Source organism: Aotus nancymaae, unplaced genomic scaffold (genome assembly GCF_030222135.1).
Source record: "Aotus nancymaae isolate 86718 unplaced genomic scaffold, 86718_ANA_hifiasm-v0.15.2.pri h1tg000077l, whole genome shotgun sequence".
Taxonomy (NCBI): Eukaryota; Metazoa; Chordata; class Mammalia; order Primates; family Aotidae; genus Aotus; species Aotus nancymaae.
Genome location: NW_026988492.1, coordinates 7,414,891 through 7,428,145, shown reverse-complemented (window position 1 = coordinate 7,428,145; position 13,255 = coordinate 7,414,891). Strand labels below are relative to the sequence as shown.

General features: G+C 39.9%; 1 protein-coding gene and 1 long non-coding RNA gene across 6 annotated transcripts in view; one reads left to right on the top strand and one right to left on the bottom strand.

The window, feature by feature from the left end:
* Positions 1-7,384, bottom strand: part of ODAD2 (outer dynein arm docking complex subunit 2) — a 142,490-nt gene extending 135,106 nt beyond the window's left edge. Inside the window, exons 1-2 of one of the 2 annotated variants that reach the window (XM_012474187.3) lie at positions 7,302-7,384; positions 3,290-3,550 (exon numbers count right to left, since the gene is read on the bottom strand). In XM_012474187.3, coding sequence (XP_012329610.2) covers positions 3,290-3,513 — 224 coding nt within the window. In that variant the 5' untranslated portion in view covers positions 3,514-3,550; positions 7,302-7,384. Of the gene's footprint in view, positions 1-3,289; positions 3,750-7,301 lie in introns of those variants that run through there. The other variant, XM_021676441.2, reaches the window with a different exon arrangement.
* LOC105732169 (uncharacterized) overlaps positions 6,584-13,255 on the top strand; it is a 150,424-nt gene continuing 143,752 nt past the window's right edge. For 3 of the 4 annotated variants that reach the window (XR_010339537.1, XR_010339534.1, XR_010339535.1), the window contains exons 1-2: positions 6,584-6,856; positions 12,233-12,313. This is a non-coding gene — a long non-coding RNA (uncharacterized LOC105732169). Of the gene's footprint in view, positions 6,857-7,377; positions 7,465-12,232; positions 12,314-13,255 lie in introns of those variants that run through there. The other variant, XR_010339536.1, reaches the window with a different exon arrangement.

The following is a 13,255-nucleotide window of genomic DNA, read 5'->3' as shown; positions in this document are numbered from 1 at the left end:
AGAGGCATCTGCCTTTACTCTAAAATTTCCAAGGACATTTCTATTTGGTAGAAACACATCTGGACACTCCAAGCTTAAATCCTTCAGGATAATCTTGGCCTTACACATGGATGCCCAGACCTGAATCCTGTCTGGAAGGAAAGTAGCTTCCCCATTTTCAATAAATGTATAAATAGTGTACTAACAGCAGAGAAGCCAAAAGAGTGTGCTTGGTCTAAAGGGCAATGAATGAGGTCATGGGGACTGTTTTGATAATCAATCTCTGGGCAATGGAGAATATCTCTGGTTGACATCACTGGTTGATATAGCAAACCCTGATTGGCTATGGCTTACTGAACTTTCATTGATATGGGGAGTAGACCAGGGGTATTGTCAAAACCTGGATGTTAAAGCATCTGGTATTTTCCATTATGACCAAAATCTCAGCTGTACCCTTTGCCTTCTTCAAGGCAATCTTGGTTTTCATCAGAGCCAGGCAAGCATGGTTTCCTGCTAATACAACAGCAATATCTCTCTCTACCCTTCCAACATCAAAGATATCATCAATAAAGGTCAGACACAAAAAGAATGGATTGAGAAATTAGCCCAAGGAAAAGTTGCATAGTAAACGTGACCAAAGTATAAAAATCAAGCGGTAATTGTTTCAAAATGTCAAAATGTCCTTCTTAGGAGGGAACACTGTGCATAAAGACTGCATGCAGAACTGGGCACAATGGCTCAGGTCTGAAACACCAGCAATTCAGAAGGCCAAGGTGGAAGGGTCTCTTGAGGCCAAGGGTACAAGACCAGTCAGAGCAACATAGTGAGATAGCGTCTCTACAAAAAAATAGAAAAATTGACAGGGCGTGGTAGTATGTGCCTATAGTCCTAGCTGCTTGGGGGAGCTGAGGTGGGAGGATCCATTGAACCCAGGAGTTGGAGGCTGCAGTGAGCTATAATCACACCACTGCACTCCAGCGTAGGCAAGAGAACCAGACCCTGTCTCAAATAAATAATAAATAAATAAATAAATAACTGTGTGCTGAGATATCAGAATGGAAATAAAGCAAAAAGAATCTGAACAAGAATAGAGGAGAAACAGTGACAAATTTGAGTCATGTGTGTCACAGCCCACCTAATTAGGGGGCAGATGTGGTCATGTTTGTGCTTGGAGCAAAAATTCATACAGAGGCAAAACAATTACAATCATGATATTCTTTTCTATCATCTGCTTTAAATACATTTTTGGAAAAAACAGTAATTAATATTTTTTTTGAGATTGAGTTTTGCTTTTTCGCCCAGGCTGGAGTGCAGTGGCGCAATCTCACTCACTGCAACCTCCACCTCCCAGAACCAAGCAATTCTCCTGCCTCAGCCTCCAGAGTAGCTGGGATTACAGGCATGCACCATCACATCAGGCTAATTTTTGTATTTTTAGTAGAGACAGGGTTTCACCATATTGGCCAGGCTGGTCTTTAAATCCTGATCTCTGGTGATCTGCCCACCTCAGCCTCTCAAAGTGCTGGGATTACAAGTGTGAGCCACCTTGATCAGCAGAGTAGTTAATATGTTTTTAATTGTTTTTTGTTAATATGTTTTTAATTGGTTTTATGTAGGAGATCATATTTCAAAGGTTAGGAAGAAAGCTGAACAACACAGAAATGACAAGCACTTCTGGAGAAAGTTACTTACCACTGGCATAGTTAGAAATAAAAATGCACCATTAAAAAAAGATAAGATTTCAGGCTGGGCGCAGTGGCTCACACCTGTAATCCTAGCATTTTGGGAGGCCAAGGCAGGTGGATTGCCTGAGCTCAGGAGTTCAAGACCAGCCTGGGCAACATGGTAAAATCCTGTCTCTCCTAAAATACAAAAAAATTCACCAGGCATGGTGGTGGGCACATGTAATCCCAGCTACTAGGAAGAACTGAGGCAAGAGAATTGCTTGAACCCGGGAGGTGGAAGTTGCAGTGAGCCGAGATCACGTCACTGCACTCCAGCCTGGGCAAAAGAGCAAGACTCCGTCTCCAGGAAAAAAAAATAATAATAAGATTTCAAACAACTCAGGGAGAAGGCTGACCAATATAAGAATTAAAGAGCTCTTGAAATGCAGTTTAAGAATGGTTTTGCTGCAGTTCTAAAAATGAAATTCTGACTTTATTCTCACAAATAATCCCAAGGGGAGAAAAGGGAAACAGCAGCCACGGGAAGCTCTGGCTAGCTAGGGAACTTGTTTTGACATGATCGGACTTTAACAGTTCACATCCAAACCAAAGAACAAGGCGGTAAAAAATAGAATGCCTAAGGTGTAAAAATAAACTGAGGCTGGCAAAATATATATGTAGGGGTGTGTGTGTGTGTGTGTGTGTGTGTGTACCTATATATGTGTGTGTGTATATTTGTTAGCTTATTTCTCATATAATTATAATGTGTAATGAAATAATACATTCTTATACAATTATATTTATGTTTATATAATTTATGTGTGTGTGTACATATATATAAGCCATGTTTGAATGAGATAGATTCACTGTTTGAGACAAAAGCAAATTTTTTTTTCATCTCAGATTTGAAAGGCTCTCATCTGAAGACAGTACTAAGTCTTAAGAATTCTCTCCCTTATATTGAGCAAAATCAAAATTAATCCTTTATCACCCCCCGACCCCACCTCCTGCTGCTATTCCCAGGAGTTGATCAATTTAAATACCGGAAGAGATTTCGTCTACATCAGAGGTCAAGAAAGCAATGGCTCCTGGAATCTGGCAGGTAATACAGAAGAACCCCACAAACTTATGAAAATAAAATTCAAAAGAATATAGACGACCCGGTGTGGTGGCTCATGCCTGTAATCCTAGCATTTTAGAAGGCTGAGGCGGGAGGATCACTTGAGGCCAGGCATTTGAGACCATCCTGGGCAACATAGTGAGATTCCATTTCTAAAAAGTGCATACACACACACACACACACACACACACACACACACACAGACACACAAACATATGGGTGGAAAGGCCAGGCAGAAAGCAGCAATGAATGTTGGCAGTGTAGTGACCTGGATAATGTCAAATTTACCCACGAAAATTAAAAATTAAAATTTTGTTTAAAAACTTTAGATTTAAAACAGATAGATACTGTGTTGGTCAAGCCAAATCTCCTCAGACTTCACCTGTGTGTCTCTGGTTCACAATCCCTGGTTTAGAGGACTTCTGAGATTCAAAGAGGTTAGGTGACTTGTCCCCAAACCTACAACCAATCGATAAAGATGTGTACAATGAAGATATCAAATACTAGAAGCAATTAACTGGCTTACCTGACAACATAACCTGATTCAAATTCTGAAGGTTCCAAACTTGTGTTCCACTCAAGTGGTTCCACAAAAACAAATTTTGCCTCTTGTGGATATTTATAGATAAAACTCTCCACAAACGTAATAATTTCTTTCAATATCGCTTCATTTAGAGGGGTGATTTCCAGGGTTCCAGCTCCATGTCGAGCAGTGGTCCACTGTGCCAATTTCGCCAGAGCCACACCCATGGGACCCGCTAGTGCTCAGACCTGCTTAGCACAACCACTACGTCAGAGTGGAAAGAGAAAGAGACAATAGCATCCACCTTTCCCTTGAAACATTTTTCATTTTGAAGACTTTACGTTAGTGCTCCCCATCTCACATTCTGTTTATTAATCTTAGAAGAGTGATTTCTTTAAGATTATCTAATTGATCTTCAGTTCAAGAAAGTAGTAAACCAGCACTAGGTAAAACTAACTAGTATTTAAGACCTTTCTGGTATTTGCCTGCCCTGAAATTAGTAACTTCTTTCTAATTCCCTGGGGCCTAAGAGAGAGGATTCAAACAGAGAGGCATAAAACCCAAACAAGAAAACTCCAAGAGTGGCAAAAAGAAGTGAAAGAGGTTGGTATTCAGGGCTTTGGTTCACAGCTCTGTTTGGAGCCAGCATTTTCAGGGACAAACACTCCTTTGAACCAGGACATACATTGTTTAGAATTATACTATTAAATGGAATACTTTTATCCTGAGTATCTTATAGTGATAATATCTGCATCATCACAATGATGATGGATTAATATGATTCCGATAGCTTTGGGCTCCCTAAGTGCCTTCTCAGTTAAAAAAGAAATAGAATAAGAACAGTATTGAAAAATATAATTTTTTTCTGAAAAATGATATGGGACACATTGATCCTATTACCGGAATATCTGGACAATCCAAATGCCACATTCCCTGCCCATATATCCTGCCCAGAATAACATTTACTATAATTCACAACCTTCTTAAGAGTTAATGTAAGAGATACAGGAATAAGTGAGAGTCTTTCAGCCTTTTTATCTAAATTAGTTATCAGAAGAGTCTAGCAGTAAAATTTAAAACATATTCAAGTGAAACAAACTTCACATTGGCTAAATAGAAATTAGTCTGTAAAAGAAGATCTTTTAAAAAATAATAATATCTGTAACATTAAATAAGAACCAATTAGAAAACAAATTCTGACTTTATAAGGAAATTATGACATTTTTTGCAGATAATCTATACTTGTTTGTTTTCTCATTTGTAATAACACTTACCAATAAAGTCTTTCTTCCAGAATATTAGAAGAATGGTTATAAAGTTAAATATAGAATAAAATTAGCTTTTTTATCCCATCATTATTACAAAGGTTCAAAGTACAAAGATTAGACTTGTAGATTTTACATTCTGTACTGTATTAAATCTTAGAACTATTAAATTCAATCACGAGATCATTGGATCACAAAAGGTCAGTACCTTCTGCCGATAAGGAGTGTAGAAATATTATAGAGATGTCTAGTTATCAACATGATAGGAAAGGGGGCATTACCAGCCTTTAGTGTTGAGGACCAAGGATGTAAAATATCCTTTTGTGCAGGACAGTACCTCAGAAGGAAGAATTCTGCTGTAACCTCCAGGCATCTGGTAAGTGAAAAACTTCAGATAAGCACTACCTGAGCCTAGAATTTTTCTGCACTTTGCAAAAATTGCAAAGTATTTTGTCACAGTTTTAATACACCCTGAATTTCCCAGAACTGTAGCTATCATAAAGGAAAGAAAGGTTGTATATACTTTGTTTTACATGGAATGTTACCAAGAGCTCAGTATTTTGGAAAATGACACCATTGATGGCAATGTTATTTGAGAAATTTAAGTTGCAATGACACGTCTGTATCGGTCTGCATTTGGGGCTGCTGTATTCACAGTAATTCTGTGTAAGGCTGGGAATCTGACTACTTCCTTATACACTCCAGTGTAGTGGTACTCTAGTGTTTACATGCAGATATTTAATTTCAATTATTTTCTTTCATTTTATAGTTAGCACGCTATAGATATTTAAAACTATATTAAATATGTAGGATTATAATCTCTGATCTTGATTTCAGGATAATAAAGCAGGATTACAAAATATTTGTTATAAAAACAAGCACCGGATCAGATAGGGTCTAGAACAACTGATCCAGACATATATACCGAAGTGTTCATGAAATAAAATGTAGAAGTTAGTGCACGAATTTGTTCTGGGCGTTTGTTTTAGTATTCCAGCATTTTGTTTCGATTGCTAATTGATGAGAAAAGCTTTAGATAACACATAAACATATTTTGATTTGTATGTGTGAGACTCAAGTTGCCCAATGTCGTATAAAATAAGTGCAAATAAGTGTAAAATAAGTGCAAATAGCTTTATCTTACACAGAAAGGCTTAGGTGGACAGTTGTGCCTTTCGTCTTAAACACAGCATTTGTGTCAGTGATCTTATAAAGATTGCTTCTTGCACATTTTTAAAGAAAAAATGTGAAATTAACACAGATTCTGTTAACGCTGTGGTAGTCAACATATCATACAGTAACTTCTCGAAGGACCCTTAACACAGAACTAAGAAACGCAAAATCGTTCTCATTTTCGTCAAGATAAATTTTGACAGAAATGTAACACTTGAATCTATTCAAATTGTATTTCCAAGTCTAGTGAACAGTAGCAATGCAAAAGATTTTTATTCAAGAAGGTTGGTCAGCTTAAGAAAACCTCAGGTGGCCTATGACAATCCAGAAGGCAAGTTCAATGTTATTAGAAAATAAATAAATGGTGTTCAAAAATGGTTAGTACAACTCCAAACTAAGATTTAAAAATCAAGACCAGTTGCTCTCCAGTTTGTACCCATTGCCAATCCCCGTTAGCTCTTTTGGCTTAAGAACCATAGTTAAAATGAATCCATATAAATACATTGCACATACCTTTGAAGAAAATAAGTTTAAAGATTAAAAGGGAAAAAGTTTTTGGTTATGTGTTTACATAAACTGGGATGTTTACATAAACTGGGAATCACTTAACACTCATTTTTCTCTTTATCCAAGAGATACCATAGATTGTTTTTCTTTTTAAGGGTCAGTTTCAAGCTTCCAGCATCATTAGTGAAATGAAACCCATTCCGGAATCATGTCGTTAACACTTAAGCAGAAGCACAACAGAATTCTTTAGGGGGCGATGGAAAGGCAGTCATCAGCTCTAAGATCTACAAATGTGGTTGTAACATCCACCGGGGGTCCGCGCATGCTCGGCTTTCGAGAATGCAGAAGTTAGTAAGACCTATGAAAAATCGAACTTTCAAACTGACATGAACAGGGCCCTAAGTAAAACCAAAGCTAAGCCTAGGCCCCCACTAGACTCATTACAAGAAGGGGGCGTCAGAGCTGGAATCCAGGTTTCCAGGGATGAATTCGCTAAGGGGTCGAGGTGGGAAGGGACCCGGAAGACCACGCTGGGAGCGGGAGGCAGAGCTGCAAGGGCGGAGGAGAAAGACCAACCGGGGCAGGAGAGGCCGGGAAGCGGCGGGAGAAGTGGAGAGCGGATCCGGTAGGTGCTGGTGCGGGGGTGGTGCAGAGGGGGGCGCGGGGACGAAGGAGTAGACGGTCCCCGGGTGGGGGCCGAGGCCAGGCCTCGCGGGGAGGAGTGAGGCTGGGAGAGAGGGGGAGGGGGCGGGCCTCGGCCCTCGGGAGAGAAAGGGGAGCCGGCGAGAGCGGCAGCGGCGGGGCCGGAGAGCGGCCTCGGTTTCCCCATCCACGCGGCCGGCTGCAGCGCCCCCGCGGCGGTGGGCGTGAGGACTCCCCGGCCGCACTCACCTGCAGCCAGCGCCCTGCCCCGCCGCGGTCGGCGCCCGCCTGTTGCTAGGACGCAGGTCAACACCGCGCGCCAAGCGGCCGCGTGCGGTTACGCCCTTGGCTGAGGCCTCCCGGGCCTGTGCCCTACCCCGGGCGCCGCCGCAGCCCTCCCCTCCCCTCCCCTCCCCTCCCACCCTCACCTGGCCGCGATCGCAGCCGCGTCAATCACCGCGGTCCCGGGACCTCTGCGCCTCCGAGGTTCCCGCGGACCTGCTGCACCGAATACCCGCGCCGGAGACTCTCTGCGCCAGCGCTGGTTCCACCAGGCCCGGCCACCTGCTGCGTTCCGCTCGGCCCCTCCCGGTAAACACTTTTATTCAACTCTGCATCTTCCTTTCTCAAACACTTTTATGCAACTCCCGAGTAGGCATCCCAACTCACTCCACGCGGTGGGAAAGGCAAGTGACCTTCTCGAAGGTCGTGAGCGGTTGCGGGGTCGGGGGCAAGTTGGCAGAAACTTAAAATAAGGAGCAGAAAGGAAACAGAAAATATTCCTTAGGAACTCCGTTTCGCACTTCTCCACAGGCTTCCAGACAAGTGCGTTGTATGTACCTGAAATCTTCACTGAGTACCCCCAAATAGCATAAGGCCTCTTATAGGATATTGGAGGCTTACATGTTTCTTTGCAAAAAACAAATATGGTAGAATACTCTGATACTCACGGGAGAAGCAGAAAGTGCTCTTCAATAAGGCAGAGGATGGGAGTGAAATGAAACCATGTCCCCCATCTCGTTTTTAAATGGCTTTTACCTTTGTCCATTAAGATGATTTTGACCCCACCTGGAGACACCCTACCAGCAAGAATCCCAACTGGAAAACCAGTGAGGGATCAGGGAGTGGGAGTATTGGGGGAGGGGAGATGATGCAGTATCTTGGGGTGGGGGCTCGCAGTGTTTAGGGACCAATGCCGGGGGATTTAGGATGATGAAGTTTCTGAATTAAAACTAGATTCTTTTCCAGAGGCCAAATAGGCAAATGTGGAATGATGTTAGGGTCACCTGTCATAATATTATACGGATCCAGCTCAAAGCAGAAACTTTGTACAAACATGTAGGGATATGAGGTATAGATATTTGTGCTTTGTTTTGGGTATTTTCGATGGTGGGGGACGGAGTCTGGCTCTGTCACCCAGGCTGGGGTACAGTGGCGTGATCTCAGCTCACTGAAACCTCTGCCTCCTGGTTCAAGAGATCCTCCTGCCTCAGCTTCCTGAGTAGCTGGGACTACAAGCATGCACCACCACACTGGGCTAATATTTGTACTTTCAGTAAAGATGGGGTTTCACCATATTGGCCAGGCTGGTCTCAAACTTCTGACCTCAAGTGATCTGCCCACCTCTGCCTCCCAAAGTGCTAGGATTACAGGCATTGAGCCACCTCGCCTGGCCAGTTTTGGGTTCTTTTTTTCTCTTTTTGAAAGTGCGTCAGTTGTTGGGAATGGAATAGTTTCGCCTAAAGGAGCTTCTACCCTCAGAGAAGCTTAGACTTGCAACCAGTGAGAAAGGGGCTGATGCTAATAGGTAGGTAGATAGAGGAGACTTTTTTAAAATGGGTGGATTACAGTCTGAGACAAAAGCATCACACCTGTGGCGGGAATGCAGCTCACAACCTGGTGAGGAGCAGAGTGCATCCTTCAGACGGGCCCTGGTGTAGTCCCAGTCCTGGAAGCAGGGAAGCTTCTGTGGGTTCCTTTTTTTTTTTCTTTTTTCTTGATTAAAAAAAAAAGTTTTATTAGATTCTAAGACAAAGTGTAGCATACACAAAATTTGTTAGAAAATATATGTTAGAAATTAAATTTATAGGAGAGTTAATATTAAGGGGATATTATTAAATGTAATTGTATGATATATTTATAGCACAACTTATGTTTTCTTGCAGAATCTTGTACTTTTGAGTGTGAATGTTGAATGTTGCAAATAAAATGAGTTCTGTGAATTTAAAATTTGAAAGAATAGTTCTTTTTCATATTAATGCTACAATCTTGAGAGATTTTTCTATTATTTTATAAATTTTTTTAGTGGGAGAGGTTCACAGTCTACAGTTGCCATTCCTAGTCACGCAACTGTAGCCAACATTCTGGTCATTTCCTCTGGGAAAATTTTAGAGATTATGGCAGCTTTTGGATTAAAACATTTGCTCAGTTATTTTTTCATGTGACGATGTTTATTGTGTTAACAGAGTGTCCAATCATGTGACAGGTAGCAACACTTGATTTTTAGTGTCTTACATTACATTGCCATCAGCAGCGGAAAATAAAGGTCCCCAAGCTGAAAGTAATATAGTTAAATTATATTGGCTCCTCCCATGCTTTGCTGAACCCAGAATACGCTGGTAAATATCAGAGTTTCTTTTTTTTTTTAAGAAAAAATGAAAAAAAAGGAAGAAAGAGAGAAAGAAAAAAAAAGAATGAAGGAGAGGAAGAAAAAGGAAGAGAAAGAGGGAGAGAGAACAGGTGTATTGCTTTATTGCCCAGCTAGAATGTGGTCTAAAAATAGGTATTGAAAACCTCTTTTATGCCAATGATTATGCTTAACAATGGAGACAGGAAGGAATAAGGGAAGAAAATAACAAACAAGCAGCCAACCAATATTTCATTTAAACCTATGAAATGCTATGCAATTACTGAGGAGTGATTTACTTCCAATTATGTCGTCACTTTTGGAATAGGTGTGAGGTGGTACTGATAAGAATGTATGTTTTGTGTATTTGAAGTGGAGAGTTCTATAAATGTTTATTAAGTTTACTTGTTCCGGGTCTGAGTTCAAATCCTGGATATCCTCGTTAATTTTCTATCTTATTGATCTGTCTAATATTGACAATGTGATGTTACAGTCTCCCACTATTATTGTGTGGGAGTCTAAGTCTCTTTATAAGTCATTAAGAACTTGCCTTATGTATCTGGGTGCTCCTGTATTGGGTGCGTATATATTTAGGATCGTTAGTTCTTCTTGTTGCATTAATCCTTTTACCATTATGTAATGTCCTTCTTTGCCTCTTTTGATCTTTGTTGCTTTAAAGTCTATTTTATCAGAGATGAGAATTGCAACTCCTGCCTTTTATTTATTTATTTATTTTTGCTCTCCGTTTGGTTGGTAAATCTTCCTCCATCCCTTTGTTTTGAGTCTTTGTTTATCGTTGCATGTGAGATGAGTCTGGATGCAGCATACCGATGGGTTTTGGCTTTTTATCCAGTTTGTCTGTATCTTTTGATTGGGGGATGTAGTCGATTTAAATTTAGGATTAATAATAATATGTGAGTTTAATACTGCCATTTGATGCTAGCTGGCTGTTTTGCCCATTAGTTGATGTAAATTCTTCATTATGTTGATGCTCTTTACTTTTTGATATATTTTTGGAAAGGCTGATACTGGTTGTTCCTTTATATGTGTAGTGCTTCTTTCAGAAGCTCTTGTAAAGCAGGCCTCGTGGTGGTGAAATCTCTAAGTATTTGCTTGTTCGCAAAAGATTTTATTTTTCCTTCCCTTGTGAAGCTTAGTTTGGCTGGATGTGAAATTCTGGGTTGAAAGTTCTTTTCTTTAAGGATGTTGAATATTGGCCGCCACTCTTTTCTGGCTTGTAGGGTTTCTGCTGAGAGATCTGCTGTAAGTCTGATAGGCTTCCCTTTGTGGGTAACCTGACCTTTCTCTCTGGCTGCCCTTAGTATTTTCTCCTTCATTTCAATCCTAATGAATCTGACAATTATGTGCCTTGGGGTTGGTATTCTTGAGGAATATCTTTGTGGTGTTCTCTGTATTACCTGGAGTTGAATATTGTCCTGCCTTACTAGGTTGGTAAAGTTTTCCTGAATAATCTCCTGAAGAGTATTTTCCAACTTGGATTCATTCTCTTTGTCACATTCAGGTACACCTATCAAACGTAGATTAGGTCTTTTCACATAGTCCCACATTTCTTGGAGATTTTGCTCATTCCTTTTTATCCTTTTTTCTCTAATCTTGTCTTCTTGTTTTATTTCATTAAGTTGGTCTTCGACCTCCGACGTCCTTTCTTCTGCTTGATCAATTCGACTGTTAAAACTTGTGCATACTTCACGAAGTTCTCGTGTTGTGTTTTTCAGCTCCATTAATTCACTTATATTCCTCTCTAAATTGTCTATTCTCGTTAGCATTTCCTCAAACCTTTTTTCAAAGTTCTTAGTTTCTTTGCATTGGGTTAGAACAAGTTCTTTTAATTCACAGAAGTTTCTTATCATCCACCTTCTGAAGCCTACTTCTGTTAATGGAACGCACTCGTTCTCCATCAGGGCTTGTTCCGTTGCTGATGAGGAACTGTGATCCCCTGTAGAGGGAGAGACGTTCTGATTTTAGGTTTTCTCTGCCTTTTTAGGCTGGTTTCTTCCCTTCAGTATCAACTTATCCATCTGTCGTCTTTGTAATTACCGACTTTCTAATTAGGTCTAATTAGTGGACGTCCAACTTGTTGATTCCCAGCGCTGAAATCTGAGCAATCCACTGCGCCAGCCAAAACAGCGGTGTTAAGATTGCACCAAGAACCGGTGCACCAAGGCCCCGGCAAAACCGCCACACCGGCCACAAGAGTCGCGCTGGCAACCCGTGGGACTCCTCTGCTGGGAATCTCCTGGTCCATGAGCAACAAAAATTTGTCTGAAAGTATGGCATCCTCTCATTCTCTGCTCTTTCACTGGGACCTACAATCCTGAGCTGCTAGTGATCAGCCATCTTGGATATCTCTCCTCTTTTTAGGCATGAAGGCTCTGCCACAGGTTGGGAATTTTATGTAAGAAAAGGTGTTTAGTGCAAAGTTATTGAAATCAGTTATCTAAAGCTCATTGTGTTAGTATGATATAGATAAGCATTGTGATCCTTATTTAATTGGTATAACCCATAAAGTTGAAGTAGTCATCCTAATGGAATGAGTTAGAAGGTACAGAATGGAAAATCAAGGCCACATTTAATAATTTATCAGATACTTTAGTAAATTGAGAACTATACATAATATTCTTTGGACACTGTGATTAAAAACTATTAAAGTTGATTTGCTATAATCTGTGATAGGAAAGGTGGAAAAATAAAAATTTTTTGTTTTTTTCATAGGCTCGTATATTCAATGAAACTCCCATCAATCCAAGAAGATGTTTGCATATTCTTACAAAGATTCTTTACTTACTGAACCAGGTAAATTATTTTTATTTTCCTCAGATAAGTGTGTCCTGGAATAGAAATGCTGAAGATGCAGTGAAATGCTTTCTAGAAAGTATAATTATTTATTTAAATTCACTTAATTTTAACATATACAATGTTTGGTTAAAAAAATATGTAAAACTTAGCACAAGGACTATGACATGTACAAGTTGAGTATACCTTATATGCAATGCTTAGAACCAGAAGTGTTTTGGATTCCAGATTTTTTTTTGATTTTAGAATATTTGCAGAATACATATTCATTGAATATTCCTTTTTTTTAATGAGAGAAAGAAAGAAAGAGAAAGAAAAATGGGGAGAGAGAACAGGATTCTTGCTCTATTGCCCGGGCTGGAATGCAATCTAAAAATAGGTATTAAAAACCTCTTTTATGCCAATAATTGTGCTTGACAACAGAGACAGGAAGGAATAAGGGAAGAAAATAACAAACAGCCAACCAATATTTCATTTAAGTCTGTGAAGTGCTTTGCAAATGCTGAAGAGTGATTTACTTCCAATTATGTAGTCACTTTCAAAATAGGTATAATATGATACTGAGAAAAATGTATGTTCTGTGGACCTGGGGTGGAGAATTCTATAAATATTCACTAAGTTTACTTATTCCAGGTCTAAGTTCAAATCATAGATGTCCCTATTAATTTTCTATGTTGTTGATCCATCAAGTATTAACAACGTGATGTCAGAATCTTCCGATATTACTGTGTGGGAGTCCAGGTCTCTTTATAAGTCATTAAGAACTTGTCTTATGTATCTGGGTGCTCCTGTATTGGGTGCATATATATTTATAATCATTAACTCCTGTTGTTGCATTGATCCTTTTACCATTATGTAATGTCCTTCTTTGTTTCTTTTAGTCTTTATTACTATTAAAGTCTATTTTGTGAGAGACAAAAGTTACAACTCCTGTTTTTGTTT